The sequence below is a fragment of the Notamacropus eugenii genome, chromosome 3, assembly GCF_028372415.1.
Source record: "Notamacropus eugenii isolate mMacEug1 chromosome 3, mMacEug1.pri_v2, whole genome shotgun sequence".
NCBI lineage: Eukaryota > Metazoa > Chordata > Mammalia > Diprotodontia > Macropodidae > Notamacropus > Notamacropus eugenii.
Window position 1 is genome coordinate 441,113,917 of NC_092874.1, and position 24,295 is coordinate 441,138,211.

Sequence of the window (24,295 nt, forward strand, 5' to 3'; positions counted from 1 at the left end):
AAGGAAGAAGTGGGCTTCTACTAATGTGGAAAAATTATAGAATGCCTAGGAAAAAGAAATTAACTCTATTTTTTTTTTACCTAACCATGATTCAGAACCTTTGAATCACCTGTGCTCCAGACACTAATAAGTAGCAAGTATTAGGTATATGGATACAAAGAGTGAAACCAACCTTACAAAACCATTCCCTTACCCAGTAGCTCCCGTGGAGGCGGGGGGTCACTTTCCTAACTCTTTACGGTTTAGAATCCAGTTGTCTAGAAGTCTGGTTTGACTGAAAAATTTCTCTAAGAAGTTTTCAATTCAACATTTATTTAGCACCTGCTATATTCTGGATCTGTGTTATATGCTAGAAATATAAAGCTAAACAAGTCCTTCAAAGAGCTTATAACCTATAAAAGAGTTTAAGCAGCTAACACAAATATAACTGAAATAGAGCGTCAAACTGCCTGAGAAAGGTATAGGGTGTCATGATCAGAAAGAGACTGATACTGTCATCCTGTTATATTTACTGGTAGCTGAACCATATGGCCTGGATGTGGCAGACTGACTTTATACTTTGCTTAACAAATCGCTGATTAACAAATCATATTCTTATAGAACCTATATGTGTTTTGTTTGTCAGTGGCCTACATAAAATAAAGTTGCATCAAATTTTCACCGTATTAGAGAAAATCTTAAAGTCATACTTATGGATTTTGGCCTAAGGTGTACTGATTTAATGTTTCCTAAAATGTCAAGTGTTCTAGGGGACTTAAAAATTGTATATCTAAGTGTGATTTTTTTTAAAAAGCATGTAAAACATCTCCACTATCACGAAACATAGTTAAGAGTTCCTTTTAGCCTTTGTTGGAGCAAGATGCCATTTCTTGACTATTCCATAAGCAATGTGAATTCTTCCTTTCTAGGAAGAATTTCAGAAAGTCTTCAATTTTAATGAAGACCTAGTACAGCCCTGTTAACCTACTTAACAGCCTCAGCTGGAGTTGGGAACCCTAAGGTGAGAAATGCAGGGAAACACCAAGCTCCAGAAAGTACATGTTTTTCAAGGAAGGCTTGAACCAACACTCTTAGTTACAGAATAAATCCTCATTTACAGTGAACATGGCACTCTCGTCCCTTGTTTGATCTCCTCATCCAGCACTGAGCTTGGATCTATTACCTTTCTCTGTGGCTGGTGGCCTTCCATGGAATTCAGAATCCTGCTGTTCTTATTCACTTCTTGCAGTCTAATGGACTCTGATTCAGTGCTTTGTGGTAAATTTATCTGGATGAGTCTCAAAAGATAATTCTAATGAATTGAGGATTTCCAGGGCTTTCAATTCCATCCAGTAAAGGATATCTTAAATTATCCAAGAGTAATCAGACTTTTTTAATGAGAGTTCCCTAATATTGCTCATCTTTCAAAGTCTTTTAATTCTCTGCACTTTGCCTTCAGGGATAACCCCCTCTGTATCTGAGAGCCTTTTAAACTTGTTTATGCTGACCAATGTACTTCAAACCACTCAGCCACTCTTTCTGTCAATGAAACCATGATTTTTCTAGTTATCTAGGTGCAAAGCCTTAGAGTCATCTTTAGCTCATCCAATTAGTTTCCAAGTCTACCAGTTGTTCCTTCTATGTATCTCAAACCCATTTATTCCTTTCCATTTAAACTACTCTTGTATTATAGGTCTTCTGCAAAACTTCCCAGAGCAGCTTTCCTAACACTAGTTTCTCTTCTTTATAACCCTCCTGACAGAAGAAATCATCAGTCTTTCTAAAAACACCATTTTCATCACTGCCCTATCTTGTTCCTGCCTTTCACTGTCAAACTTCTAGAAATAGTAGTCAATAGTCATCTTATCATCCAGTACCTTACCACCTACTCACCTTTCAGCCTTTGTAATCTGGCTTCTGACTTCCTCACTTGACTGAAATTACTTTCTTAGGTTGCAAACAGTTAAAAAAAAACCTTTGTAAACCTTGTGCCCTTTACTATGTATGTCTCCATTCTCCTTGACCTCTCTGGAGCTTTTGACATAAATGGGTTGCTCTACCGCTCATTTTTCTTCTCGACTTCCATGACACTTTCTTCTGCCTCATTATCTTCTCAAAATATGAGTGTCTCCCAAAGGCTCTGTTTTTCTATCTCATGTTTAGCACAATGCTTGGTACACAGTAGGCACTTAATAAATGCATACTGACTGACTCTTCTGTTTGCTCTATTTTCCCATGGTGATCTCACTCATCCTTGGGTTGAATTATGATCTCTGTACCAATGACTACCAAATTTACTAAAGTATTAAAATATGCAGCCTCAATTTTTCTCCTGAACTGTCCTACTTCTTGAATTGTCTGCTGGGTATCTCCACTTGGATGTGGCCTTGATATCTCAAAACCAGCATGTCCACGATGGAATTGATTTTCCTGCCTCCAAACTTCTCTATTTCTTTTGAAGCTAACTCCATCTTCTCAGTCACTCAGCTTATAACCTCAGAACCACTTCAGCTTTTCCTTCTCATCTCCCTGCTTCTTTCCTCTATCCAAATCACACACCAAATTCTGCTGGTTCTACTTTCATAACATCTTTCACATTCATCCCCTTCTTCCTCTTCAAATAGCCACCATTCTGGTGTAGTCTACTGTAGTGACTTGCTAAGTGATATATCCTTGACCCTAGGTTCTCTCATCTCCATTTCTAAAACAAAACAAAACAAAAAAAAAACCCCAAAAAACACAAACCCTAAAATAAAGAATAAAAACAAAAGATACAAAACAATTTTTTTAAAGCACAGATCTATTTATGTTCCTCTCCTCAGGAATACCCACCACCTTTGGTATCTCCCTATTGTCTCTAGAATCAAATACAGACTAGTAGTCTGGCATTCAAGGTGTACAGTCTGATCCCAACCTGCCTTTTTACCTGCATTCACCTCACTTTCCCATTCTTGTTATGGCTGGGTTGACACAATAGTTGTTACCCAACCCTCCACCTCTCTTCACACTGTAGTGCTGCCTACCTGTATCGTCTCCTGCTCCTTCCATGGAGCCTTCCTTGATTCACTTCACTGACTAGTGTCCTCTCCCTCCTCCAAGTACCTTGTCTGTATACATCTTTGTTCATTTTCTTTATTCCTATGTCTTACATCCTTGTGTATCTTCATTGCTACCCACCCTATTCATGCACATCCTCCCCCCTAAAAGAGTATGATTGTCTACAACATTCAAATGGAAAGAGCTTTGATATCAGTCTGTGTTGGAATTCTAGCTTTCCTATCTATGGAATCTTAACTTGGTCATGACTCAGTCATAGCTTTAGTTTCCTCCAGAAAGCTAGCTGGAGGCAGCCAGATAGCTCAGTGGCTAGAGCACTGGACATGGAGTCAGGAAGACTTGAGTACCATCTCACCTCAGGCACTTACTTAAGGGTGGCTTAAGATAGGGAAGATATCATGTATGAATTCATATTTTGTGTTTGAGTATGGATTATGTATGTAGCTGTATGATCCTGGATGACTCATTTCACCCCTATCTTCCTCAGTTTCTTTGACTGTAGAATGGGGATGCTCATAGGACCTACTTCCCAAGGTGGTTGTGAGAATGAAATGAGGTAACATTTGTAAATTGGTTGGCACATAGTAGGCACTTAGTAAATGTTTGTTCCCATCCATTCTTGCTTCTTTCCTTTATCCTTTCTCCCTTCTTCTATAAAATGGAGATGGACTAGATGAGGTCTCTTCCTACACTAAATCTATGAGGGCACAGGCTGTTATTTTCATCTTTGTGATATGAAGGTGTGCTGGTAAATGTTTAACAGTTGACTCTGAAAAACATTTTCTGATTTCTGTAAATGCTCACCCTGAAAATTTAACAAGGGGCTTTCCCAAGTCAGATTAGAGTTGGCTCCAGTAAACCCCTGCATATCCTTAGTGCCCAGTATGGTACTTTACTTTTAATACATTTGTAAAATTAACTGAATCATTTCACTCTTCTGTTATAAAACACTGGGGCAAGTTCTAAACTCCTTAACTTTGGTTTACAAGGTCCTGAGCTCTTCATCACTGACAACTGTTCATTTTCCTCTTATTCTTGTCCGAAGTGAATGCTCTCATTTTATCTGTCTCTCTTTGCTCTCAGATGAATCATGGCGGCCCCAGTCTTCATGCCTGAAATAACCCACCTCATCTTCCCTATTCATCTAAATGCTAGTCATTCTTCAGAGTCCCCTGTGAAGCCTTCCTTGACCACTACTCTTATCCCATGTTGATCTTCCTTCACAGAGTACGCAAAGCAGAAGTCATTACAGAATGTAAACTCAAGGGCTAACAAGGCCTAACTGGTAATATTGCCCCTACCTGCTTTGGGTTGCTTAAGATAGGGAAGATATTATGTATAAATTCATATTTTGTGTCTGAGTATGGATTATGTATCATAAGTCACTATTAAATGTTTTAGATGTGTATGTAGAGCTGTAACTAGGATAAGGCAGTCAGGACATTGCCCCAGGATACCAAATTGTCAGCAAGAAGAAAAATAAAACTGAGTTTAGCACTTAATTAAAAGAATAACTATTCTGAATGGACACACCTCCAAGGGAGCAGAGTGGTTTGGGTACTCTATCTCCTCTGAATAAAGTCTTGTTTCTGGAGGACTGAGGTCTCTTTTAGAGGTTATCCTTTTACAACTCAGTATGTTCTTGTTCTGCTGTATTTTGTGGTGCTAGGCATGGTGTGATATACAGATCTTGTCTTCCCATTTAGTTTGTAAGGTACTAGATAGCAAAGGCCATGCCTTTTATTTCTTTTGTGACCCCTCAAACTGAGCACATAGTATGTACTCAAAATATGTCAAATCAGTGAATATCCAGCTTAGGGACTTCCTTAAAAAAAAAAAAAACAAACAACCAACAACAAACATATAGATAATTTCTCAAGGTTCTGAATGACTGGTTTGTAGACTGGTATTTAAGTGGCTACCATAAATGAAGAGAATTAAGGCAGTTGCCTAGAGAGCTTAATACTCAGCCCTCCTGGCAAATCGTCATCAATTATTTCAATTAAAAGGAAACTTTGGGGGTGGGGAGAAGCAGCAGCAATAAAAACAAAAACAGACCAATATGATTCACAGAGAAGCAAGTCTGGCCCTGGAAGAGCCAGGGGTCAAGATTTATGTATGACAGTATATTATACATAGGAGGTGTCAATGGCCAGAAACAGGCCTGCTAGATTCTAGTCTATATTCTCAAATTATTTTCCCTGCCTGCTAGCCTAATTTCATGCCTCATACATAATCCAATAACCATGAGCATGTTCCACAGCATAATTACCAAAACCAGGATCCAAGCTTACTCTGCCCCTCCAAGGTTATTTCTTTCCTTGGCTCTGGATATCTGAACTATTATTGACCTTTGTTTATTAAAAAGAAGACTGAGGTCAAGCCCTTAGTATTGAAAAATACATGAAGAGGATTGTTCAGTCAGAAAGTTTAAAGAAAGTAAAAGGATGAATGTCAATAAAAGTTTCCCACTTAAAAAAAAAAGACCGAAAAGGACATTCCAGTATCTTAATGGCAGCATCGTATTCCCAGCTCTGCAAAAAGAGAGATATTTTACTTGCAGGAATAAGAAAACCCCACTCACAAGCTGCAAGTGTTTTCTATTTCAATACCCTTGTGATTGTGGCAGCGTAAACTCCCTCCATCAATGCAGATCACGGTAAATCCTGGGGAGTTGGATAAGGCACATGGAGGTTAAAGGACCTGTCCAAGGTTACACAGTTAATCACGGCCTTGAACTCAGGTTACCCTAACTCCAAGCTTTACACTCTGTCCACTATTTTGTATGATTTCTGTCTAAACAGTTTTTATGTCTTGACACTTATTTTTCTCCTTCTGAACTGAGGACAAACATTCTGAAGTGATGTTTTTTCTATCTGTCTACTTTTATCACTCAGTGTGTTCTGACATCATTGACCCAGACAAGAAGTAACAACAGGACAAGAAAGTATATTGTGGCTTTTAAAATCAGAGACAGCAAAGTGTCTGAAAATATCTTCATAAAAATCCATACGATGGAGACAAAGAGTAAATTCCAGTTTTCTAATATCAAGCACTAAATAGTTTATAAGGGGAAATGGAGGCTGCACAGGAAGGAAGAAGTGTCATAACCCCGCTGAGATGCCACAGTTTGCCCATAATGGGACTCTACAGTTTTACTTTCTAAGGAGGCTTTCCTGATGTAGGAAACGCTTGCTTATTCAGAAAACAAAAAACCCCTGAAAACTCAACTCAACTTATAGCCCTGTGCAATAATTCCTATAATGACCGTGAAGTACTGAAAGGTTCTGAAGAGCCTTCTAAATAAAAGATTACAGTTCCATATATTTGAATTCTTTGAGGAATAGGTAGAGAGTAAATCTGTTAACTCTTTATTATGCAGAATATTCAATAAACTAGAATGTCCATTTAGTAACCATTCTGGGTCCCTGCTTGTTGACTCTACTGTTTTTGCAGTATTTTCCAACCAATATTAACTTTGGTAAGAAAGAATTTCTCAAATGCTCTAAGCTTTTAGTACAGTCTAGGTTCTCAGACCCTGCTAGAATGCCCAGTATGGCACTATAACAAATGAGGGCTATGATTCTACATGAAAGATGGGAGCAAACTTAGAATAAAGACCTTGGCATCAAAAATACACATTCTTACAGTAACTCCTTAAACACTACTTTGAAGAGAAACTCAAATGATCTTTTTTAGTTCTTAGAAAAAAACTCAAAACAGTCAGTTTTAACTAAAGCACTGGACCATTTGTTTTGAAATTGGAACTTTAAAGTTAGAGTGTCAAAATATTGTATAAAGGCCAACACCAAAATCACACAAATTTAAAGTGATTTGTTGCCCCATGATAATAGTCGGGGGACCACCACACATCTAAAAGACAATGAAGCCCAGTTGTCCACTGCAGGATCCATACCCCTGAAATTGCAGCCTTTTAAAGCTTGTGGCTTTAATAACTATCACATGTGTTTCCTGCTCACTATTTTCCAGCAATTTTTAAAAATTCAAAGTTTTTTTTCAAAGTGATAAAACTGCAAGAATTCTCAACAATTAATATTTCAGAAAATGTGTATTGTGCTAAATCCCCAGATTTAAGTATAATTTTTTTTAAAAAGTAGATTTGAGAGACTCTTTAAAATTGATTTCTTAAATCTGACATCATCATTGCCTAAGACTCATGCAACAAGTTTTGATTTCCAAACCAAGTACAGAAAAAGGTTTATCAGTTGCATACTCAAAAGCATCTTTGTGCTAATACCAAGTTAGAAGAAAATCTAATTCCATAAGAGAGGAGATATGCTGTGTTTACCACATAACTGCACTATCTTACCACTTAAGGAGAGTCATCAAGTGTGTGTGCAAGGGATCTTGTAAGAGCAGTCCCATGAATAAACCTGGCTTCTCATCTGCCTTTGGAGATCAGGTTTCTAAGAACAGTTAGTGTAGTTTCTTCCCTCATTCACAGCGAGAGAATCTTTTATCTCCTGCATCCAGTTACCATAAAGCAAATACTTTATGGAAAGGTTAATACGTGGCCAGAACGAAAGAGTTAGTCATTTAATGACGATGAAAGCCTGTCTACAATTACAACTTTTGCTTTGTTCAGGGCAGGGATATATTTGCTGCATTTAAAGCTCTAGTTTTAGGAAGAAAATGTTAACTTGGATTAACATTTACCAATAATACTAACTTAGGAATGATAAAATTTACTAATAAAAAAATGAAAGATAATACATCTACCAGACTCCTTCTTCAAGTGAACGTGATTTTCTTATTCTTCAACAACAAAGGGGGAGCTAGTCTGAGGACAACCAGCACACACCACTATCAAGCTCACTTCTCCAAGAGTAAAATGTATTTGGCATAGGCTGGCTGTCCAGTTGTGAAATGTAAATTCTACAGAACAGGTTTTGCTCAATGATATGCCATGGACCAACTAACAAGTACAACATGAGCTAAGCACCTGAGGACAATGTGATCCCACAGAAATGCACTGAACTCTCCTCTGAATAGAAAAAGTGCTTGGATTGGCAGACGCATGCTCCAGAGGGCCTCCAGTTGTGCTGCTGAGAAATTACAATGAATGGGCTGGGTTTTGGTCAGACTAACCACTGATTGCTAGAATAGTAGAGAAGCTGCCTTTCTGGAACTTCTGTCACGGGCATAGACAGAAGTCTGGTTGGCCAGGATTTGCATATTTTGAAAATGGTATTAGGCCTCAACAAGGGATGAAGGATTCTTATGCTTGGCCATTCTGGACTGAAACGTTACCCACAGGATTTTTAATACCTTTTTAAAAAATCTAAGTAAACTGAACTTTCTCTAGGAATAGATCACTCAAAAGGGAGAAGGTAACTGCATCATCAGTAGATGTTACATGAAGTTTGCTTCTCTCTTCATGGAGCAGAAGAGAAGCAGTTGCAACAGACCTGCCTTCATAACCTGGCGAAGCAGATGTGTCATATGGGAGCAAAGGTTGGGAGCAAAGGTTGATAAAACAATAAGCACAGTAATCTCATTACATCTTCATTAGTTTTCCTTATCTAGTTATTTCCCATTTTAGGTGGCTATCAAGCTCTGAGCTTAGGACAGACTTCCTAAATAAGGATTTCTCCCTTTCTCAATAGACTTTATTTTCATCTTAGTAAATTAGACCTCATGCTGTCCAGGGTGAGGGCTTGGCTTAATTTTGTTGTAAAATAGAGAAATCCAGAATAGGGTCAATAATACATTGTCATCTGTGTCCAAAAAGGATCTTGGAGACACTTCAGGTGTGTGTATGTGTGTGTGCGTATGTGTGCGTGTGCAATGATATATGCATATGTGGGTATATATACACATTTATATATGTAGTAAATCGCTGTGGTTACATCTTGCATGGTACCTGCATATAGAAACATTTCTTATGCAAAATGAGTAATCTTGCTAGGAAGTGGATTAAAGTGATTTTAGTTGTATATCTGAGACATGCCAAGACAAATGTCTCAGGCTGTTGGAGTGAGGTGCTAAAAGTCACAAGCTCTGTCAGCCCAGGTCCCTGATTGCTTTCTCCATCTATCCCATCGCACACAATTCCACCACAACCTCACTCTTCATTAGCACACTGTTTGTAAACCACATGCTCTTGGCATCAAGGGGGATCTGTGTAAACCTGTGCCCACTAGTGCCTAAGGCAGTATATGTCCTACTAATGATGGGGAAGGAGCATCATCTTTGCATTCAGAGGTCAGACAGGGGTGGTACTGAAAGAGTGATGCTGGTCTGTCATTGGATACATGTGTTCTGTATAGACCTGGTAGGTCCTATGTTTCCCATCTCTGGTATTGCAACCTGGAGCCACAGGAGTTTTCATTTTTACATTCATATTCCTCACTTTTGTGCTGCATGTGGCAGTGGCTGTGACCACTGAGATCCACAGTGAGGGAGACTGACAAGCCGTGTGGTTTGCTAACTTGGCATCTGAAGCCTAGTCTGTTGTTCTGATATTGTGAAATTGCTGAAGACTTTTAAATATCTGAATTTATTTATCTTAGAGCACTGAGTCTTTCTCATAAAATTCTGGGGACTGGGGTAGATCATGGGGAAAGTGAAGGGACGTCTTCTCTTACCTGGTCCTTTAATTCTGACAGCTGACCGGAGAGGTTGGTAACGAGCTTCATGGTGGACTCCAGCTTCTCCTGCAGGTTCCTCAGCTCATTCTGCTCTCCTTCAGAATCACTGCTGACCAGGGACATGGCTCGCATCCTAGGGAACCAGTCCAGATTTCTTTCCTGGAATTCACATTAGGAGGGAAGAAAAAGAAAACATTTTTCGAGGGTGACATAAGAAACAGCAGTAAGCAAATCAAGCAAGTGAAGAGTTGGATGGCCTGCGTTCAAATCCTGACAGTGACACTTCTAACCTCCCTTGGTCTCCATTTCATCATCAGTTAAATGACAAGTTTAGAGGAGGTGGTCTTTAAGAAGCCTTCTGTCTCTAAAGCTATGTTTGTTTTAATAGTCCTGAAACCTTAGAAGTAATGAGATTTTAAAGGCACAAGCATTGATCATACTTGAGATGATTGAGCTTGTGTTATGGAGAGAAAAGAAGTTGTTCATGTTTATAGAACACTTTAAGAATTACAGTTTAAAAAAAACAAAACAGTCTTATGAAGTTGGTGGTGCAACTATTATCCCCATTTTTCAACAAGGAAACAGAGGCTTGGAAAGGTCACACTGGTAGGTCATGCCAGAGCTGGAATTCAAATTGAGGTCTCGTGATTCCCGGACCAGAGTTTCTTCTTCATCTCCCCTAGGGCATCTTAGTAGGACAGCTGGGTGGAGCAGCCGGTAGAGCACCTGGCCTGGAGCCAGGAAGACCTGAGTTCAAATTCAACTTCAGACACTTACTAGCTGTGTGACCCTGGGCAGATCGTGTAACTGTGTGTGCCTGAGCTTCCTAATCTGTCAGATGAACTGGAGAAGAAAATGACAAAACACCCCAGGATCTTTGCCAAGGAAACCTCAAATGGGGTCATGAAGAACTGGACGTGACCAAACAATAAGATCATCTTAGGAGTGCTGCCTGCTGTTGTCTTACACATCTTTCATTCCCCTTTCCCCAATTCTTCAGTTTTATGAAGCTGTGAAACAGAACACCACAAAGGAAGAAAAGAGAGGACATCCACAGCAGGCGGTATTGGAGTCCCTCTCAAGGTAAGCTTCCCTCCCTCCACAGAGTGCCCAACAGCTGCTCAGACTAGAGGTGAGAGGACAAGATGGCGATGCTGACTTCATCCACTTCCTTCCTCCTCTTCGCCTCACCCCTCACTACAGACCCTGAGTTCTGTGGCCTCTTCTTGATTACCGGTGAATAAAAAGGGACAGGTCTTCATACTTGCGTCTCCCAATTCCCCTTTCCTGTTGCTCTTCTGCCAGACAGCAGGCAAAGCTTTAGTAAACAAGCTGTGTACAAGGGGTCAAGAGTAAACATTCTGACAGGATTTAATCAATTGTAGAAATGAGCTAAAAAACCAAGGCATCCGAAGTTCATTTATCTTCCATCTTCCCCTGACTATCTTGACCTCTAAGGGATGAATTCTAACAGCCTCTAAATCCAGAAGAGCTTTTTTGAATCCCAATGTGCTCTTCTAAAGAAACCAGGAACTCTTTACTCTTGCCATTGCTGGTTTCTTCCAAAAGATATACATGAGCAAGTATATATATACCATATCTTGAATGAAAGCAGGCAGCTACTACAGAAACTGCAAAAAATTTCAAAGCGACCCAAGTGACAGTTTGAATCCCTGAGATCCTCATGAGCATAAATGCTTAGTTCAGGGGATGGGAATAAACCATAGCCAGAGCAATCTGTTGTGCAGTCAAACCTGATCCTTAGTTTTACTAGTGCTTGGATGGCGATGGTGGCTCAGGCCTACCCTGGAACGTTTGCAGTAAGGTCATGATTAAAAAAAATGTGAAAACTGCAGCTGTCTTGATTTACATGCATCAAACCCCCTGAGACAAAGGGCTAAAATTGTTATCCCATCTTCATCTTTGTCAAATGTAACATCAGTTCACCACCAGTTACTAGGAATTCAACAGAACCATATTTCAGAATAGTCTGTTGGTTTTCAAAAGGTAGATACAGACTAAGTGTTAAGAAGTGGTCTTTCTTCATTTGTCACCTGGGTTTTCTGCGACAAAATGCCCCAAACCGAGGACTGTGGGTGGACTGTGGAAGCATCTACATATAATAGATACACAGTTTTCAAGTTAACATATAACCTGTCACTACCAAGCGTTTTGAGTATATAAACTCTACCTGAGAAGAATTTGTCCAAGCCCCAGCACTTCCAATTCTCTCTCTCTCTCTCTCTCTCATTTGGCTTCTTCCCTAAAGTCTTAATCCTCCCTCTCTCAATCATCCCACCTCCTTTAAACCCTTGGCAATCACTCTATTCTACTCACAGCTGTTATTGACTGGCAATCTCTCTAGTTGGTAGAATTCAGTGGTCTGAAAAGTAAATATTCATTAGTCTTGAAGGAAGCATGGTACAGGGGAGGGAGAGCATGGCATGAGGGGAAGGGAGCACAGTATGGGGAGAGGGAGTATGGCATGGGGGGGGCATTGATTTTGGACTTAGAGGATCTTAATTAAAATTCTACCTCTTTGATGCTCACCTGTGTGACACTGGCAAAGTAATTTAATCACCCTGGACCTTCATTCCACACCATGGAATGAGGGAGTTGGACTGGCTGTCACTTCTACCTCCAGAACTATGATTCTGTGACTCCCCTGGATGAAATCTACCTTACATAGATTCTTATCTCCCCATTGAGGAAATATATAGGATTAGGGTTTCATTGCCTTGTTCTGAAAAATGGGAATTATTCTTCTCTTACAAAGGGCACTTGGAAGAATCCAGGATTGTTAAGTGTTCTCAATCATAAGTAAGCAAAATTTAGGTGGCTGACAATTTACATGATGCTTGAGGGTTATAAATGAGGATAACCACTCCCTACATTTCTGTAGCATTTTGTGGCTCACAAAGTGTTTTCCTCACCCCAATCCTCTAAGGTTGGCAGAGCAAGTATTATTATCCCCATCTTAGAGATGAAGAAACTGAGAGATTAAATGCCTTGTCTGAGGTCACGGCAAATAAATGGCACATTCAGTATTCAAAACCCAGGTCTTCCAAGTGCAAAGTCAGGGTTCTTTTCTCTTGGCCACAGTGCCTTCAAAATCAATATTCCTTTTGATGTTAATCTAAAACAATTTAATATTTTCATATTAAGAAGAAAGACACTTGAAAAGTTTAATCAAATAACAGAAATGCCCAGTGGAAAAAAGCTTAAACATAAAGGGAAGAGAGGTGATATAAGTATTCAAGGAACAATGAGAGGCAGTCAACTCAAATGCACACATTACAAAATATTTTTTTAAAATGCAGTTTGAGGACTTAAAAATAAACAGTAATTCCATTGCTACATGTACAACCATTGTCAATTAATACATATTAACTGTCTTATGTGTAGAACAGACATTCAGCAAAGTAGTACATTCGAGGAGGAAAAAAATGGAACTTAACCAATGTTTCTGATGCGCATTTGTGCCAGACCCTAGACTGAGTTTTGGGGGTCCAGAATTTGGAATGATGCCTCTCTCTCCCCAAACTTAGCTCTTTTCCAGCCTCCCTGTTTATTCTGAAGGTAAGATAATTCTTTCATTTTCCTAGTCTCAGGTCCTTCATCATGTCATTATCCTCACTCTCCCTCATCCTACAGGGGAGGGGCAGGGAGAGAGGAGGTGACAGCTGGACCATCAGCTCAAACCCCAGCTGATTGATTGTTAAATTTTCACTCTAAGCATTTCCACCTCAGAAACTGGCTTACCACAAATCAGGGCTTGATTATTGCTTTGTTGATTGTCTAGATTTAAGAATGCTTTGGAGAAAATGTTAATGATACAGATTAAACTTATAAGTGTGGCTTGCTTATTGGCTGCCCCCCCGCCCTGGGAACTGGTTTTTAACCATTGCCTAGCACCCCACTACCCCATATCTCACCATTTCTACCTCCGAAACATCCCTCATATCCACTTTCTTCTCCACTTCCAGGGCCAACTCCTTCGTCCAAGACCTCATCACCTCTCACCTAAGTTGTGGTGATAGCCTCCTAATTAGCTTCCTCACCTCAACTCTCCTTCTCTACAATCCATCCTACACACTGCTATCAAAGTCATTTTCCTTAAGCACAGATCTGACCGTGTCACTGTCTATTAGACCAACTTCACTCATTTTCTCTTGCTTCTAGGATCAAATAGAAACTTTTTGTCTAGTTGAATGCCCTTCACAACCTGCCCCCAAGTTGTTTTTCAGTCTCATTGGCCATTCCTTCTCTCCTGGCAGCCTCCACATACGCTGATCCTGGTTCTATTCCGTGATCCAGTCAAGCTGACCTCTCTGTTCCTCACCTGTAACCCCCTGCTGGGGGGCCTGCTCCCATGCACTAGCCTTTCCTCATACCTGGAATGTACTCCCTTCTTCTCTTTGCTTCATAGAAGCCCTTTCTTCCCTCTCAATGCAACTCAAGCATCAGCTTCTGTATGAAGCCTTTTCCAAACTCCCTTAACTGCTTTTACCCTCGTTGTTTCCCTTGTATTGGTTGTATTGTGTATTATTGATTTGTAGTTATTACTATTGATTTGTATTAATTATTTATCTTTTAATTTATTTCATCTATACTTATATATGTACATGGGGCAGCTAGGTGGTGCTGCAGTGGATAGAATGCCAGGCCTGGAGTCAGGAAGACTCATCTTCCTGAGTTCAAATTTGGCCACAGACAACTTACTAGCTGTGTGACCCTGGGCATGTCAATTCGCCCTGTTTGCCTCAGTTTTCTCATTTGTAAAAATGAGTTGGAGAAGGAAATGGCAAACCACTCCAATAGCTTTACCAAGAAAATCCCAAATGGAGTCATAAAGAGTTGGACACAACAGAAAAATGACTAAACAACATATATGTACTTGCTGTCTTCTCTTTTAGAAGACTGTTGAGAGGAGGAACTGTTTTTCTATTTGTTTTTGTATCCCAGCCTCTTTTAACCTAATTCCCTTGGAAAAACCCCCTAACTATGGGATGGGAAGAAGCAGATCTACACAATTCATCTAGAGGCAGGAGAATTTGGACATTTTCACTAAACAAAGTACAAGAAAATGTGAGGGAGGAGTTGCTCTCGTGTGTGTGTGTGTGTGTGTGTGTGTGTGTGCGTGTGTGTGTGTGTGTGTGTGTGTGTGTGTGTGTGTGTGTGTGTGTGTGTGTAGAGGGAGATATCAAGGAAGGCTTCCTGGAAGCATGGAGAGATTGGATGCTTGAGCTGGGTGTAAAAGAGAAGAGTTTCTATGAGAAGAGAGTGCATTCTAGAGACTGGAGGAGGGAGGGGTGGGTTTATGCTAAAAATTGAGAGAATGCAGGATAAGATCAGGGAAGAGTTCAATTTAGTTGATAAAATTAGCCTAAGGTCTGATTGTGGAAAGCCTAAAATGCCAGGCTAAAAAATTTAATTCAAACCATCAAGGTTTCTGAGCAAGAGAATGGCCTGGTCAGGTCAGTGACTTAGGGAGATGATTTGGGGAACCATGTAAAGGTTGGATTTGAGAAGGTGGAAGGTAGGTTATTCCAATAGAAAAGTAGTTCAAGACATGTCCTTGAAGGTCTGGTAATCTAACTGGAGACACAAGTCACCCCAATATATAAAAACAAAAGCACCATAAAATGGGATGAATTAAGTATCAAATGAGTGGTATGAATAGCAAGTGCTAAAATGATTGAGAAGAGAGAATGATCCAAAGGATGAGAAAGGCGAGGAAGGCCTTATTGTGGAAGTGGATCTTAAGGGAAGGACAAAAATCCAACAGCTAATGGGGGTGGGGGAGTTGGAGGGAGGAGGAAGCACAGTCGAGGCATAGGGAACAGCTTGAGCAAAAGGTCCGTAGGCAGAGATGGGCATGGTCCGTTTAAGGAACAGTAAGTGGGTCAATTTGACGAGAGGTCAAGATTTGTCAGGAATTTGAACTTTACAGGCAAGAGGGAGCCACTGAAGGTTACAGATCTGTGTTTCAAGGAAGATGACTCTTGTAATTGTATGTAGGACTGACTGGATCACAGACAGCCTCACCGAAGAGACCTCTGAGGTTACATGTATTTTTTTGCAGAACCTTTAGTGATAAGAAACCTACTACAGTTTCTTAGGTAGAACATTCTACTTTTGGACAACTGTAATTATTACAAAAAAGAACCTGAGAACAAATTAAGATCTGCATCCTAGGCAACATCTATCCATTGTTTTCAATTCTGATTTCTAAAGCCAAGCAAAACAAGCTTCTCCCTTCTTCTGCATCACAGTTCCTCAGATGCTAAAGTTGGCTATCATGTTTTCCCTCTAAGCCTTTTCACCATTCAGGATAAATGCCCCTAGTTTCTTCACAATTGATCCTTATACAGGTTGATCTCAAGACCATTCATCATCCTTTCCACTTTCCTAAAGTTTGGTGTCTGGAACCGAACACAGCAGTTTCTGTGTGGTCTGATCAGGGCAAAGTCCAGTGGGCCCATCACCGGATAGTGTTCTGGACACTATGCCTGCATTAACGGATCATGAGGGGGTTTTTTTGGGGGGGGGAGGGGGTTGCCATATCACACCATTGACTCATACTGAATTTTTGTCCACCAAAATGCCCTGATCTTTTTCACATACCTCCCCCATCTTGTCCTTGTAAAGCTTACTACTGTAACTCAAGAGGAAGGCTTAATCAGTTGTGGTCTTCTAGGGAATGGAAAGAAAGGGATGAACACGGAAATCACTAGAAAGTAGTAAGTGATGGGACTTTTTTGTAACTGAATTGGGGAAAGGGAGGGATCAAGCATGACTAGACTGATCCAACTCATCTGTAATTGTCTTATTAACTGTTGGTATGCAAACAATTTGAAACTAAATTGCTTGAAAAAACTTTTATCTTTTACACTGGTTACCACAGTTTCCATGTAGTCTTTAATTTTGTTAGTTTGCCTAACGAACTCAGTCTTTATCAACTAGACAAATTTCCACTTAATAGAATACAAAAATGAAAGGATACTGCTGAAAGGTTCCAAATAAATGTATAAACCCAGCAACATTTAGGTCAACACACACCTTAATGCACAAGGAAAGGGCATTCTCAGGGCAGCTGGTTAAATGGCCACAGACAGAAGGGATTTAATAGCCCTGTGCCTCCACAGGCAACTTTCTCCTCTTTCCCAGGGGCCCCAAAGCAAAGATAGCAGAGAGAGTTTTCTTGTCTTTGGTTAACTGCGAAACAAACATGTCCAGCCCAGGGGGTTCTGTCCAATGATGGTTGCCTCTGTAATATGGTGGTGGTTTGGATGGCATTGATATTGATGCCACCCACCAAAAGAGCAGTTCGGAAAAGATAACTGGGATATCTTTTATAATCCTAACATCCTTTGTGCTATACATTTCACTTTCCTGACAACTATAAATATTCCTTCTCTCCTCTCTTACGTTTACTCCCCACCACTTTTCCTTCTCTGGCTCTTAATCTAAAAAAAATACCCAGAGTGTCCAGGATCAAAGTAAGGTCTATAAAACATGCCATGAAACATAACATCCAGCTTGTTTTTCTACGGGCAGTTGAGACCCCATGATCTGAGAGCATGAATGCTATGGGCCCTCTCATTTACTTTGATCAAGTCTGTGAGGAGAACTGAGTGATCAGGCCTTACTCTTGCATTTATGGCCAGATTGATTTTTTGGTTTACACAGTGAATTTCCACTCTAGTGCTGGAGGACTGAATCTTCCATGGATGTGAATCCCTTTGAAATAATTTCTCTCTACCTAGGGAGAGAGAAGAGTTTTTTTGTTTTGATCATCAACCCAAAGAGTACGTTGTCTCCATTTCTGTTTAGCCCAGCCTGTCCAACAGAACTTTACTGCAGACTTCCCAGGAACAGACAACTGCTGCATTACTGTGTCACCTGACCTGCTCACACACAGATCTCTAGCCAGTTACAGATTCCAAAGCTCTATCAATTTGCTAGAAATCTACTTTTAATGTCTCTTCAAGGTCAAATACCATGTGTCTGTGGCTCAGCTTCAACTCAACTTTTTGTGTGAAAATCATTTTAATTAGAGGAGGTTTGATTTCAAAGTTGAGTTCATCATTTGGTGTGTGTGAGGCTTACAGATGCACTAAGTGGCTGCCAGCTTTATGTGCTCCTCTGGGAGTCTGCCTTTCTCCTTCCCCCTCCCCTCGCTGCTGGCATCTCACATACCAATGGCATTATGCACTGTCTGCCCTGGTCCTCCTACAAGCTGAGGCATCATGATCCAGCCTGTGCAGTTAACTCCCTCTTCCCGTCACAGTGAGAGCTTCCTCTGTCAGAGCAGACAAACGGACCAAAGCCACAGGCGGAAACAGGCTAACCACAGGGGCTGGGGTTCTGGTGAGTTCTTTTCTAGGTAAAGTTGGAAAAGTCCCTGTAAACGCCAACACTGAAGTTGCAGACATGGGGGCGGCACTGACCAGCCTCTCAAAATGTCCATGATTGGAAGGGGGGGAGGAGAAAGGGTGGAGAAAAAAGGAAGTTGTATTGTGTGATGCAAATATTATTCATTCTGAGAAGTGTTCACTCTCCCTGGGTTCAACTGAAGAGGCTATTCTGAGAAAGAACCATGACTGAGGTAACCTCCTCCTTAGAAAAACTCACGCTTTAGTGTAGGAATTTATTTACAATCTTAAGAGTATAGAAAAATAAGAGAAAATTTTAAATGCTGCACCCACGGCTACAGGACTGTGCAGATAAGGCTGGGATGTTTAGGTTAGGAAGGTGTTTTGTTTGTTTGTTTACTTCGGTTTTTAGTAGTTCAGGGGAACCCAAGAGGTCATGAAATGAAGACTTGCTAGGGGGTGGGAGGAGAAACAGATGATTTGTTTCTCTGTCTCTCCTTTTTTCTTTCTCTCTGTCTCTGTGTCTCTGTGTCTCGCCATCTTTCTTTCTCTGCCTCTGTCTCTCTCTTCTCTCTACCCTGTCCTTTCCTCTCACCCTTTCCTGGAAGATTCCACTGAAGCTAAACTAAGAGTGGCCTTTCATCCAAGTGCCAAATGCCACTTCTGCATTTAAGTTACTTCAAGCTAAAAACACATATTTTGTATACCAAGTGAGAAGACCATCCACATTCTCCATTTGGATTTTTACTGTGGCCCAGTTAATATTTTAGTTTATAGGAAGGACTAAAGAAGCCCCAGTGAACAAATCCTACCTTCTCTCAATTAACAGATATCTTCAGAAGGTGCCCAGAGGTTAAGCAGGTTTTAAGTTTAAATATTACTATGGTGGCATTTATCCTGGTTAGTGGGGAAATCACAAAACACCTACAGATTTACAGCCCTCATCCTTCACTGCAAGCTGGTGAAGTAAGCAGTTCCTAGGGCTGAGGAAAAGTAATCAATTCTGGAGCTCACTTCTTTAAAACTGTAGCTAGCATTTGCTTCGCTAGGTAGGGGATATTAATAAGTATCCAAAAAATGCTAAATGACTCAGAAATGACCATTTACAATAATGCTGCCAAACACTGATTGGTATTCATGTAACAGGGTTGTAGGGTCAGCCTTCCTTATTTGTAGCCTAGGTGGGGTGATAACCACTATGTGCTACTGGTTCATTTTCCTTATTCTCGTCCCTAGGTCAATCAAGGAATAAGTATTTTTCTTTATTAATTACTAAAACTGATTAGTTTTAGATCAATTAGTTCTGTGTCCTCTATCCCAGGTTACTAAATATTATTTATTTGATAAACTAGAGAAAACTTTTCCAATAAGTTTTACTCACCTTTCTTTTCATATAAACCCCAGACTTAAATAAACATCAAAATTTCTGGCTATGCTATCTATTAGCAGTGTGATCAACAATAAAACAAAGACAGAGATACATTATCAGCTATGAGAAAGAACTCAGTCAAAGTCACCTTTACCTGTTACTAAAAGGGTGGACTTCTCAATTCTAGAGGCACAGTCCCACCATTCAATTCCCTCAGGGTAAACATGCAGTCTTTTCTGAATTTTTTTTGTGTGTTTCTTTGTAAGACAATGGTTAAACTTTTATTTTTCAGCAAATAAGCGTCCTTATTCCTTTTCCCTTTTCCCTCTCCTCAAATGCCGAAGTTTTCAGTTTCTCCAGAATGACAGTTAAAACTATTCTCACAGATTTCTCAAAGAATGACAGTTAAATGGTGGCTATCCAACATTTTACTGCCTAAACATACAATAACTTTAGCTACAGTCTCTGTGGAGAAGACCACTGAAACTGGGGTTACATTAGCATTCTGTGCTCCAGACAAACAGGCCTACTTTCTGTTAATGACAAATATCCCATCTCTCATCTCTGTGCATGTACACAGGCAGGGCCCTATTCCAGGCATGCAATCCCCTCATCAATTCCAATTCTTAGAATCTTTGTCTTTCTTCAAGGATTAGCTCAGGTATTACCTTCTACACAACAGGCCTTTCTCATCCTCACTTCTGGTTGTCTAGGGTAGCTAGGTGGTGCAGTGGATAGAGCACCAGTGCAGGAGTCAGGAGGACCTGAGTTCAGATCTGACCTCAGACACTTGACACTCACTAGTTGTGTGACCTTGGGCACACTTAACCCCAGTTGTCTCATCCTGGGTCATCTCCAGTCATCCTGATGAATATCTGGTCACTGGATCCAGATGGCTCTGGAGGAGAAGTGAGGCTGGTGACCTGCACAGCCCTCCCTCATTCAAAAACAAAGTTAAGTGCAAGTCGTGTCATTATTTCTCTGATAGCATGGTCTTCTTTGACAACGAAGGACGAACACACACATCTAGTTGTCAGCCACCTTTTCCCTCTGATATTATCTTCTATGTACACATGAGGACATTATCCCCTCACATGTATGTATAGGCATGCACGCACATATCTCTATGCATATATGTGTTTATGTATATAAATATAAAATCTGTGTATATTTTGTTTTTCCCCTATAGGAATATGAACTCCCTGAAGGTAGAGGCAATTCCATTTTCGTCCTTATATCCTTAGTACCCCAAACAGGGCCTGACACAGGTGTTGGCACCTAATCAGATGCCTGTTGAATGGACAGTGCTTAATATTTTCAAAACTGCTTTCACATATATACTCACTGATTTCCTTCCTTTACCTTAGTCTAGGCAGTAGAAATATAGGGATTATTTCCAATTTACAAATGAAAAAATTGAAGCATACACAAGTGGCTTGGTCCAAGTCAAGTTAGGTAGGACCTGGAGCTAGTGACAGAAGCTAGAAGGAGAATCTAGTGATCTTCACTCCCAGCATAATGTTCAATCTACTACTGGTACGTTTATTTACTTTTTGGGAAGGGGGACGGTGAAAATTTAAGTTTCACAAAATAAGCAGATATGTAAAGGTTGCTGGCTCTCTTCACAAATTTAGGTGTCAATCTGTTTCTATTTCTTCAGCTCTGAGTGGCACTACTAAAACAGGACATGTTATATAATCAACAGCTGGGCTGCAGTTCCTAATTACCAGCCCCCAATTTGGTTAATGGTTCTTCTTGGAACAGCTAGTGTGGTACAGATAGGGCAGTGACTGTCAACAGTAATGAACCACACCCATCTCTTACGAAATCCTGAGGAAAATGAAACACCATTGTTTTCCGCAGTTGTTTCAGGGTCACAGGTGAAGGAAGGGGCTGGCCCCTGTGTCAGATTGCTGGAGAGGAAGTAGGTACCAAAGGAGAAAAGCTGGGGTGGACTAATGTCTTGGCCCGGAGGCCCCGGCCAGTCAGGACCTTCAGTCACACAGTATCTGCTCACCGAACAACCACCGCCCCAAGAGTTTGTCCACCCACCACGGGGAAGTGAGCTTTTTAAACCAGGCCAGTTCCAAGCCATGTAAATTATATTCTGCTCATATAATTTGGTGTGTAGTTTCAATGAGGTGTTCTCTTCTCCTCTTCTTCCTAGTTCAACTATCATGCTGCCTTTACTAGTCGGTAGCAGCCCTTAAATGAAGGGCTTTGCAAACCTCATGGAACTATACTTGGACCATATGTCCTGGAGCTGCTGCATAATTTAGATGGATTAATTTAGGGAATGGAGAGTTTGACAAGGTGCTTTAAGATCCTTCAAGAGAAAGGAATTTGTATGTCTTAGAGATGTGCGTACATACATACATACATACATACAGGGTGTCTCACAATGTGATACTGTTTGATAGAGAACAGAAAGAAGGCAGGGTAATTTTAGACCTAAGAAGTAGATTTCAGGCTCTATGAGGGAAATGATCATGACATTTTAATGGGTATCCTCCCATGGTGAGAGTGTACCCTAGTGGAGAGAGCCAAGCCACTTAGTCAAGATGACCTGGGTTCAGTTCGCCTCAGATTCCTGCTGGTTGTACTGCCTTGGAGAAGATATTTAATTTTTCACTAACTCCAGAAATTCTCTTGGAAGACTTCAAGATACAGAACACCACACCAGTGACATTATAGATCCTGACCCTCTCAAAAAAAAAATTCCCCAATCCCTCTATGCCCTTGAACAGAATTCTTTCACCATAAAAGATGCTCTGTAAATGCAGAATTAATTACAGGGTGGGCCTGCAGGAGGTATCTAGAAGAAAGTGTGGTAGTGCCACGTTAATGACTTCTGCAGGTCATAGACCCCTTCTGGAATCTAGTAAACATTCTATCCAGCTACTCAGAATCATGTTTTTAAATGCATAAAATAAAATACTTAAGACTACAACAGGAACCAATCATTTGGAAACAGAGTCAAAATACTTTGGGTTAAGAACTTCTGCTCTACACCATCAAAAAATGATTTAAGATTGGACTATGGAAGAATTCTGGAGAAAGGTACCGTAAACTCTTTTACTCTCAAGCTTGCAGATCAATTTGCCAAACTCTTTACCTCCAGGAGCATGCCTTCACTGCTTCCTATCTCCCATTCACTCAACTTTGTGCCTGCTCCTTACACTGTCCCTACCTAAGCCCCTGGTCATCTAGTTGGTGACCTTCTCATGCCCAGAGTCTACCTCTCTCCTTTCAAGATTCCATGAAATATATGACCTGTTCTTTGCCTTAACTCCTCCTTAGAATTTGAGGGTTGAAAAGTAGCTTTTGTATCATCACAGATGTGGACCCACCCTAATGTCTCAAAAAAAAAAAAAAATTGTATTTTGTGTCTCATTTTAAAAGTTTGGCCTTTAAGCAAGGTTTAGCTGTTAATTTAAAAGTTAGGTTTAGATTTAGGTTCAGTTAGTCTGATGAGTAAAACTTATGTCCTCTATGACTGAGTATTCAATAATCATCTTTCAAAAGTAAAAACTAAAATTGCTTGGGAGCACAGTGATAAAATGTGCTGGGCACATATAACAATCAGCTAATTCAATCTGCTATCTTTAAAGATGAGTAAATAGGCCCAAAGAGGTGGCAACTCACCCCATCACCAAGGGGCAAAGCCTGGGCTAACATCTCCATCTGCTGCTTTTCCAACACAGGTGGCTATGACTGCCATGCAGACCCCAACATATCCACATGTCTTTTTGGAAGCAGGAAGAACAGTGCTGATTTGGGGTCTTAGTTTTCTAGCACTTCATGCCTTGCACAGAGATGGCATTGTAACCAATGTTAGTTACACTTTGAATTTGGGAGATTGATATTGGAAATAAAAATTAATTTTAAAATGTTCTTGGTCATTCTAACAAACTTTCTCATGCATGCACACACATACAAACATATATATATGTATACACATACATATATATTCTTTATTTTAAGCTAATTCATTTAACAAAATTTTGAATACTACAGATTCACAAAGGAGGTTAGTGATGCCTCCTGTGGAAGGCATTTTCAGGCTGGCAAACTTGCCAGTAAATTTAATGCCCAGAGAATAGCACAGTCCAACTTCCTTAGTAGTTGTAGTTCCCCAGGGGAAGATCAAAGGACCAAAGACCTCTGGATTGGAAGAGACCTCAGAAGCCACCTAGTCTTAACCCTCTCATTTTTTAGATAAAACTGAGATCTAGGAGTTATGTGATCTATCCAGGGTCACACAGATTGCATCACTGGGGTTGAGATTGAGGTCCTCTGGCTTCAAATTCAGGATTCTCCCCTCGGACTCTGTTACCTCTTTATTGCAAGAAGATGGGCAGCACAGACAAATTACACATGATGAAATGGAATCTCAGAGAAGTGAAATAATTTGCCCAGTGTCACATGGCTAGTAAGGGGCAGAGATAAAACAAATCCTGGTCTTCCAGGATTGTGGATTGTCTTCCCCCTGCTCCCATCTCTTTCCCTAGCGGATATTTCTCTGTACACCTGACTCACCCCATTTTAGCACATGGGTTCTTCCAGGGCAGCTGATGGGTGTAACCTATGGACAACAAATGCCTGGCAACCCTCCACATGGGTTAGGATGAAAGGGCTGAGAAGAAGGGCGGGGAATCTATGGGAGAGGATGAGTGGGGGAAGGTGCTGGGGATGGAAGCTCAATTCCATGTGGACAGTCTCGGGCGGGTAAAGGTGGGAACTTCTAAATCTTAGAGTTCTCACGAGGACCCCCCAGGAAACGACTGGGAATCGAGGTGAACCGAGCTATCTCGTGTATTTCCGCCTCTTCCTGTGAGAAATGTGATGGGAGAGAGCTCTCCCCGCCCTCGAGATTGTCCCGGATCTGGGCACACCTAACA

The 24,295-nt window shown here is 40.6% G+C and overlaps 1 protein-coding gene across 5 annotated transcripts in view; it reads right to left on the minus strand.

Moving 5' to 3' along the window:
* The window catches only part of ITPR1 (inositol 1,4,5-trisphosphate receptor type 1), a 384,526-nt gene that overhangs the window by 3,974 nt on the left and 356,257 nt on the right, over positions 1–24,295 (minus strand). For all 5 annotated transcript variants that reach the window (XM_072598619.1, XM_072598616.1, XM_072598617.1 and 2 more), the window contains one exon: positions 9,645–9,806. In XM_072598619.1, the coding sequence (XP_072454720.1) occupies positions 9,645–9,806 (162 nt within the window). The remainder of the gene's footprint in view (positions 1–9,644; positions 9,807–24,295) is intronic.